This window comes from Phalaenopsis equestris, unplaced genomic scaffold (assembly GCF_001263595.1).
Source record: "Phalaenopsis equestris unplaced genomic scaffold, ASM126359v1 Scaffold001251, whole genome shotgun sequence".
In the NCBI taxonomy this organism is placed as follows: Eukaryota; Viridiplantae; Streptophyta; class Magnoliopsida; order Asparagales; family Orchidaceae; genus Phalaenopsis; species Phalaenopsis equestris.
Window position 1 is genome coordinate 11730 of NW_018165690.1, and position 9181 is coordinate 20910.

The 9181-nt window shown below is 35.0% G+C and overlaps 1 protein-coding gene across 1 annotated transcript in view; it reads left to right on the forward strand.

Annotated features, from left to right (window-relative positions):
• Positions 1-336: 336 nt before the first annotated feature.
• Positions 337-9181, forward strand: part of LOC110033670 (AP-1 complex subunit gamma-2-like) — a 73687-nt gene continuing 64842 nt past the window's right edge. Inside the window, exons 1-4 of the mRNA XM_020737726.1 lie at positions 337-635; positions 755-896; positions 3043-3216; positions 8422-8601. Coding sequence (XP_020593385.1) covers positions 337-635; positions 755-896; positions 3043-3216; positions 8422-8601 — 795 coding nt within the window. The remainder of the gene's footprint in view (positions 636-754; positions 897-3042; positions 3217-8421; positions 8602-9181) is intronic.

The following is a 9181-nucleotide window of genomic DNA, read 5'->3' on the forward strand; positions in this document are numbered from 1 at the left end:
TCAAGCATCTGTCTGTAGATGGAATTTCATATAATGAAATTGAAAATACCATCTATTTTACATAAACCTGTGAACTACTATTTTCAGCTGTCATAGTGGAGAGAAGGAACTTTAGAAATAGCAGTTTAAATGGAGTCTCGTTTTTTATAGATTCTCTATTGCGATGAGTTTGCGCTTTCTTAATTATTGCATTATGAAATAAGCCTGCTTTGCCTATCTTAACTATTTTCCATTTTTTGTTACCATTTTATTGTATTATGCCCTTGGAATTCTTCATTTGCGATGTACTTAGATTTAGTAACTCTGTTTCGCGTTTTAATTTATGATTGCAGAGATATGATTAGAGCTATAAGGGCCTGCAAAACTGCTGCGGAAGAACGGGCTGTTGTGAGAAAAGAGTGTGCTGCTATCCGTGCTGCAGTTAGTGACAATGACCAAGAATACAGGCATCGTAACCTTGCAAAACTTATGTTCATTCACATGCTTGGTTATCCCACTCATTTTGGGCAAATGGAATGTCTCAAATTGATAGCATCTGCCGGCTTCCCTGAGAAACGAATAGGATATCTTGGTCTTATGTTGCTTCTTGACGAGAGGCAGGAAGTTCTTATGCTGGTCACAAACTCCTTAAAGCAGTATCCTTAACCTTTTGTTATTTATTTGGATTTGTTTTTTTTTTCTTACACATTATCACAAATTTTAGTTAAAATGGTTTGTTTGAAGTTCTTCTTTGGTGGCCTTGATTCATTTATAGAGATCTCAATCATTCAAACCAGTATATCGTTGGTCTTGCTTTATGTGCTTTGGGAAATATTTGTTCTGCTGAAATGGCACGGGATCTTGCTCCAGAAGTTGAGCGATTATTGCAAAGTCGCGACCCAAACATTAAGAAAAAAGTAATTCAGTTTTCTCGCTATTCAATGTAATCCTTGAATTTCTTTTTTTTTTTCAGTTTAGGACCTTCAAAGTGCCAGTTCATTATCTCTTCAATTTATGGTGTGTAGTCACATACTTTTTCAAAATTTATTTTAGGATAAGCTACATATGCTGATAGAAATTCCTATATTCATAATCTGTTTGGGTTTATGTCTACAAAATTACTTAGGATCTTTTTATGCATCTTAACTCTGTAACTTTATCTGACAGATTGAATGGAGTTTATTTATACCATGTACTACCAGCAAACCGTCTGAATTCTTGAGGCCCTTTTAGTTTTAGTTTGTTTCTATTATCTATTGACGTTGGGTTAAAGTCAATGCATTTATTCTAAGGGGCGGTAGATGTCCCTCTTTATTCTTGCTGATGAAAGCTGTTATTTTTGTCCAATAAATTGTCTTAGAAGTGAGCCTTTGTCTTCTGTACTTCATGCACATTTCCATCAGCCTCTTGTGCTAATTTTTAGTACAGCCTGCAATGAATAACTTCACTTCCCTGTTTTCCTTTGTTCGAATTTTCTACTTGAATGGAATGGGGAGTGCCAATATATCAATAATTTGTTTGGTATAAGGAGTGGTACTTGAATGCTAATTTCCATAAGCGCACACACACATACTTGCTATTATAAGTGCCTTTGAACTTTTCTGACCTTGAAAGGTTTGGTTTTTTCTGATGTGAGAGTATCAGAGCTAACTTTAGAAGAGAAAATGATTGGACCTTTTTTTTTTTACTTCAACATCTTTAATTTATTATTTTTATAAGATGTGATATGACATCACTATGGCCAATCAGACTCAAAGTTGGTTTGACTCTATTTTATTTTTGAATGGTACTGTCAAGATGTGGAAGTTGATGCAACACAAGCACTAAAGTATATGTGTATGGATCAGTGACTAAATCACAAACTAGAGAAGTAGAAGTACATCAAGATTTCTAGCATCATTATCATTAAATTCATTAACTTCAAATTAAGTTCATTATTTAAGCTTGGCCGATGCCCTTCTGTGGATTTCTACTATGGTTAGCCCTTACCTTGTTGTTCAAGTGACATGTAATGCAATTGAACATCACTTTCCTTCCATATTTGCTTGGATGGCCAATCAAATGAAGATTTATGAAGATTGCAAGCAATTGGAACCACTGCCTTTCCTTCTTTGACATGCATGAGCCTGACTAGGATATTATTATTTATTTTTTCTTGTCTTTGTAAATATATGAGCTAACTCTCTTTAAATCATCGAATGAATGACATATTAATTTGCTTGGTTGCAAGTTTGAAGGAGTTTTGGTAGCTTCTTTAGAAGAGAACTTTGGTGAGTTCTAATTCTTCCTTTGCTTATTCTTTACCCCTTTCTTCACTCTTGACTAAACCTCAAAACCTGCCCCTAGCCCTTTCCCCCCCTATCTCCCTACAACCTCGCAACAACTGTGACCATCTTGCAATTAGTTGCCTCTTCCAACAATCAAAATCCTAAAACTTGCTGTTTGTTTTTACCCTCCCATACTTATCTAAAGCTGTCCTAACTCCTTCACAGATCTTCCTCCTTCTCTTTCATACTTTCTTAGGTTTACTAAACCCTAAAATCCTTCGACCCCTCTCAATCAACTTTCCCAAGTCCACTAAAGCCATACAATTGAAGGATAAACTCTCACCACAATGCAAAATAACCATTCATTTGTTGCCCCAAGCAACTAGCATCCTTTGTCTTATTCCTTCATGATCCCCCCGCTCTGTAAGACCAGAAGCCTTTCTCCTACAAGTCTAATCATCATGGTTATCCCATTTATTTATCTCCGTCTCAAATATTTCAGGTTGGTTTTACGAATCTTCATTTTTCATTTTTTTTTTGCTAAGTTTTGTTTGAGCTTCCCTTAACAATTCTCATGCCATTTATATCATTGCTATAAATCCATCAGCATTCAAGCACCTAAGGAGGTAGCGGTAGTGTTTATTTTTTTAATTAATGATTTTTTTATTGTATGTCCACTAGTTTAGTTACTATGAGGTTTGTCTTAGCGTTCATGACTTTAATTTTGCCGTTTTCATTTTTCTTCTTTGTAGCATTCTCATGTCATTAATAGATGTTGGCTTGTGATGCTGTACAGGCTGCACTATGTTCCATAAGGATTGTAAGAAAAGTTCCTGATTTGGCAGAAAACTTTATGAGTCCTGCTGCTGCTTTACTGAAGGAAAAACATCATGGCGTTCTTATTGCTGGAGTTCAGCTATGTACAGATCTTTGTAGAGCTAGCCCAGAGGCCCTTGTATACTTGAGGAAGGTATTTTGCTCAAAACAAATTTCTAATGTTGCCTGTGATGTGTTCTGCAAATTGATTGTAGGATAACGACATAATATCATATTATCCATCAGTATTAATGATGCCCTGGAAACCTGAGGAATGTCATGTGTTGTCATCAATCCGTCTTTGATGCTTTGATCACACTTTACTGCAATTTAGTGGTAATAAAATTGTTGTGTGTGATGAGCATATCATTCATGTTTAATTTTATAGAATAATTTATTTTATTTTTTAAAGATTTCTTTGCAGAATGCTTGTTATACTTGTGAACAAATCTTAGCCAATATTTTGTTTGACTTAAGTTACGTATGGCTATGTCATCATCATTAGTTTTTTCATGTTGACTTTCAAATATATAACACAAGTCAAAATAATTATACATGTTGATGACGACGGAAAACATATCCATCTTGTACAAGGCCAATTCAAATCGCATAACATGTGATGAAAATACTCAATCATTTCTTGTTTAGTGAAACAGACTATGTTGACATGTTGGAGATGCTGAAAATAGTTAAAAATGACACTTACATTTCTCGGGTTTCCAAAGAAAATTTATGGAATTTATCCGCGTGTGACAAGGATGAAAATTTGATCTGTCTGACTGATGAGAAATTGGACGAGGAGTTAATTCACGTTTTAAATTAAATTAAGTTAAATCATAAATAAATAATCCACAACATTTATTTGGCCGATAATAACTTTTCAGGTTAATTAACTGATTAAAAGTTGAATGATAGACGAGAAAACGTTTATAGAAAATTTAGTTTGCATCTTTCGACCGTTTGTTAAATTGTGGATCTTTCAACCAGTAACGAGGTAAATTTAAATATACCGCATGTTAAATTGTATTTGAATATAGAAAATTTAGTTTACATCTTTTGACCTTCTGTTTTCGTCTTGGTTAATTTCAAGCTCATGGCCGGGTTGTGACATGTGGGGATGCTAGAAATCTTAGGATATGGGTTAGACTAATTCTGATATCAAATGATACATGAGTTAACCCAAACAACAATATGAAAATTAATATTATACTTGGATTCAAATATGAAATTACAATGGACTCACAAAAAAATGATTTCAACAATTGAAAACACAAACCCTAGCTGGTTAGATAGTGGGATAGTGGGGCGAGAACAACAGGAGAATGCAGTGGGTTGTGGCGATGTAGGATGGCTGGAGAGCGGTAGCACAACAAGGCAATGGAGTTGCAAGGCTTCTATCGTGATGTAGGATGAAAAGGCTGGAGGAAGGCGTTGGTATGGCTAAGCTGTTGTAGACAACTCGGCGAGGGGTTTAGGGGGCTGCGACAATGAGGTATAAGTCTGAGATAAGGTGGAGGGTGCTGGGATAACTGGAATAGCGATGACAACACTAGGGAGGCCTGGAATCACAGAAAGGTAGCAAGCGGGTTGTCCTCAAGATTATGACAGTGAGGAGAAGGGTTGGTGGCAAGGGACATCAAATTGGGAGGTGAGAAGAGGTAGTAGACAACTGTAGGAAAACAGTAAAGTAGCTGTTTTTCGGTGGTTGCAACAAATACAAAGGTGGTGACAACTGAGGGAGGGTTGTGGAGGTAGTGGGAAGGTCGAGAATAATCACCATCTTGTACGAGGTTCAACTAGAGCATCACTTGTGATCGGATACGACCCTAGAAAGGAAAACATGAACTTCGACGACTGTCTTGACAGAAAACACAAAAAAACTCTACAACAACATAGGATCCCCTGGGTTGAATCAGTTCAGGCAGCGCTTGCTGCCCCGTTCTGCATTTGCGCGGGCGATTGCAGGAAATGCTCAGCGTCACAGAGACTAAGGGATATAAATAAAGTGTATTATGTCAATATGTGTAATAGTTTTGGGTATTTGGCATGCATGGTGTTGATTAACGATCCTAAAATTATCCCTTCTTAAGGTAGGCAAATAAATCATACATATAAGTATATACATAATTTTGTCACTACCAAAGTGACTTGCCATGCGCCATCATATATATTTCTAACAATATTATCATCAATGGAGGTCCTGGGAATGCAAAGTACTACATTTAATATATAAATCATAAGCCAAATGTTATTTTTGCATTCTATCAAAATTAGACACATTTATTGTGCATATAAATCAAAAGAAGGGAAATAGGGGAACTTGGGATAGTGTATCAATAGGTTTATTTTAAATTTTAGTTATTTGGTTAAAGATGAAGATATGATCCTAAAAGTATTATTTTTATGTTTACTTTGAAATTGCTTCTTTAAATGTCTTACTTATGGATGCCTAATGATTGATAAGACCATCATACATGCATCCATGTATGTATGCTTGATGCTCCAAGTTTCATTTATATATTTATGTATATGTGTGTAATTTTTCTAAAATTAAAGATAGGGCTAAAACTTGAAAAATGTTATGGTTTAGCTTTTTTGTAGTTCTATTCAATTCATTTTTTTATCAGTTATGAAAACTTGAGTCTTTTTTTTGGGATAAATGAGTTTATATTGCAACAATAATAGATTCAAGCTCTTTAAGCGTGTCAAACATGGGTATTTTATAGTGTTTTAATAGTCAACTTATAATTATCAATGACAATACCACTTGTCCGACTGCAGTTATTTTAAATGAGGATAATTATTTTTAGGCTCAAGATGTTAATAATAAGACCATTTTTATATCTAATAAAAATGGGATGGTGCTACTACTCAGAATTCTGAAAATTTTCTTTGATGTGTTTCTTGATAATGCTTATGAAGCTGCATTTATTTCTCCTTGCTTGCATCAAGCTGTGCCACTCGAATTCTAGCTTCTAAAATTATTGCATCAAAGTGTAAGGATGTGATGATTGGGCCAATTGTTGATGTGGATCAACTAAGATTGGATTGATCTAATAGCATTTTGTTTTCTTAACCGGATGTTGGTCACTCTTTTAATGTATAGGAGGCATCTATTTTTTAGTGTTCTTTCAATTTTGAAAATCGTGATCCATCTAATGATGAACTTCTTAATAAAAGATACCAATTTCATTCTCTAAATCCCCAGGAAATCACAAAAAAAAAGATTTTTTTCCTCACAAGTTCATTAATATCATGATAAATTAAATAATACATTTATTGTTTTTCTGCATTTTAGATTTGGAGTAGAGCCTTTATGAGTTGAATGGTAAATTGCTATTCATGTCTTTGATTTCTCAGTCATTTACTGTTTCAAAGCTTCATCTAAAGTTTGAAATTAGTTGGTAAGCATGGTTGGTAGGTTGATTCCATGCATTAAATGTGCCTACTGACTTAGAGATCACATTCACATTTTGATGTTGTCTTCTTCATCCTCTATCACTTGTTATGTTACTCGGAGAAGTGCATCAAGTTTTTGAAGCAAGCATGCTTCTTTTCTTTTTTACTTGTATTTTATTTCTCTCACATCGGAATGTGTTTGTTTTGATGTTTGTACTCAGGCTACATAGGAGGCATAAGTAGTCTGAGTATGAAAGGATTTAAACATTTTATAATTTTCATATTTAGCATATGAAATTGAAGTTACTTAATTTAGATAGACGTGTTCAATTTTTGTCAAATTTGGGCTTTACTCGGTCATCCAACAACTAACTCATAATTATCATTTTTTACCAACTACAAATATTTATCTTAACCCTAATTTTCTTGTGAAAATTTTGATTTTATACTGAAGCTTTTTGTGTTCAAAGTGTGGGAATTAGAATGGTATAAACTTCCTTATAACGGTCAATCTTTTTAAAGTTTTGATTCTTTTTGATAGTGATACTTTTTTAGGGTCCTTAGACGGTGCATTAGGATCAATTCAAGTGTTGGTTGTATTGTTGGAATAAAGAAAAGAAGAAAAATATTCATATCGGCTAGGATTCAGGCGAGGGAAGTAGGATGGCTGCTTCTTGAAGGAAAAAGGGTTGGCAAAGGACAGACATAAGGAGATTCCACCACCTACTTTTAATCAATATAGTGGCTCGCCGCTTGAAGGAGAAGTTACACCACTCCCTGGAGCAGAAATCCAGAAATCAATATCTAAATTGCAAAAAATCAGAACCAAAGGTATCCAACATGTTCTATAACAACATACTTATACTAGTACAAGAATTAAAGCCTGATTATAAATTAAAAAAAAGGCAAATATGGCCCACAAGGCTTGCCTTAATTCAATAGGTGGAAAGTTTCCCGCTACAGGTCTCACAGGATAGGAAATCTCATACCGTCCGTCCCATCTGGACGGGACACTCCTGTCAGATAGACTCTATGTGTTACTTAGATTTTTACTATCCTAGGTAGAGCATAAACAATCCATGTATGGCTTTAAAATGGCCATTTCATGCAGGGTAGGTATTTAAAGAACAATATAAACTGCTGTTGCTTCCTCATTGTTTATATCAATACGTATTTTTGAAAGCATAGTTCAGATGATTTTTTTCTTCAAATGTAATTATAGTTGACGCCATTAAAATTATCATTTGCAATTCCTTTTTTTTTTTTCAATGATGGTGCGGCAGTGGTAATTACTGCTTTGTAACGTTAAATAACAACGAAGCAATGGCCATGCTATGAGCAATTTTTGTTTCCTTGACGTTTTGTTTCCTTGACTGTGCTACCATGGCCTTGGAAGCATTTTGTTTTTGTGATGATTTCATGCTATTTTGACGCAACGAAGCATCTGCAATTCTTGAATTCTAGTGCTGCTGTTAAACTTGTTGAAATTCATAAACATCATGTCTGCATTGATTCTATTGTGACAGCTGTGAGTATCGTCTTTACTCCAATCTCTTTTAAAGTTTGTCTTTACTCCAATTTCTTTTAAAGTTTTAAAACAATCTTTATTAACAATTGCATTAAATTAATCCACCCATTTTTTCAAATAACCGTTATTTCGTAAGTTTTGGCTTTGTTACTTAACGTGCGTGGTAACAAATTCAGGAATTTCTGTGGTTTTCCTGAAGATATTTGTCTGTGTTTTACATTCTAATATTATTTCTGGCTCTACCTCATTTATTAATATATCTTGACATTTGTTTTAAAGCTGTTGCTACTTTATTTCCATATTCTATGGGAATATATGTTTTGGGCGCATTCTTTTGTCATTTTACTGTTCAAGTCTTGTTTCCTGTTAATTTTTTTCCTTCGTTTAGTATTTACTTTCTACATTTAGAATAATTTTCCACCTTGACCATAGAACTGCACAGAGGGATCAGTCCGGATACTAAAGGATATTTCCAACAGCTCCTATGCGCCTGAGTATGACATTTCTGGAATTACGGACCCATTTTTACACATCAGAGTACTTAAGCTTATGAGAATGTTGGGCCAGGGTGACGTGGATGCAAGTGAATCTATTAATGACATTCTTGCTCAGGTCAGCTTCCAGTCTTTCATATTCTTGTTTATTTTCTGGAAGGTTTGTTGTGCATACTTGTATGATTTATGAAAATTAATATGAAAATTAATATTGATTTAAAAGATGTAAATTCTTGGACTTCCAATTCAGTTTTTAAGAATAAAATGTGAGAGATCTATATTTAATGTAAACTTTTACGAAAAAATATCTTTAGTGACGAGCATAATGTTTGCATTAGAAATCATTCGGGCCGGAGTTAATCCAAACCACGACGCAAGACATAAATTTATTAATAACCGAAAATGACGTTTACACCATTGACTTAAAAGAACATCACGTAATTCAGAACATAAAACAAGGCATTACAAACAAAGACCCAATAAACAAAGACACAAGAAGCTCGATGAGGAGAGAGTCCGGAGAGATGGGGCTGGAGCAGAGGCTGCGGTGAAGGCCGGAGCGATTTCAAGCGACTAGGGAGGAGCGGGACAACAAGTCAACGCTCTTTGAGTCGTTGAGCTGCAACCGGAAGAAGCAGGAAACGTTGTCGAATACTGGAATCCGGAGGCGGGAGGGATGAAGGCCGAAGCCGGGGGGG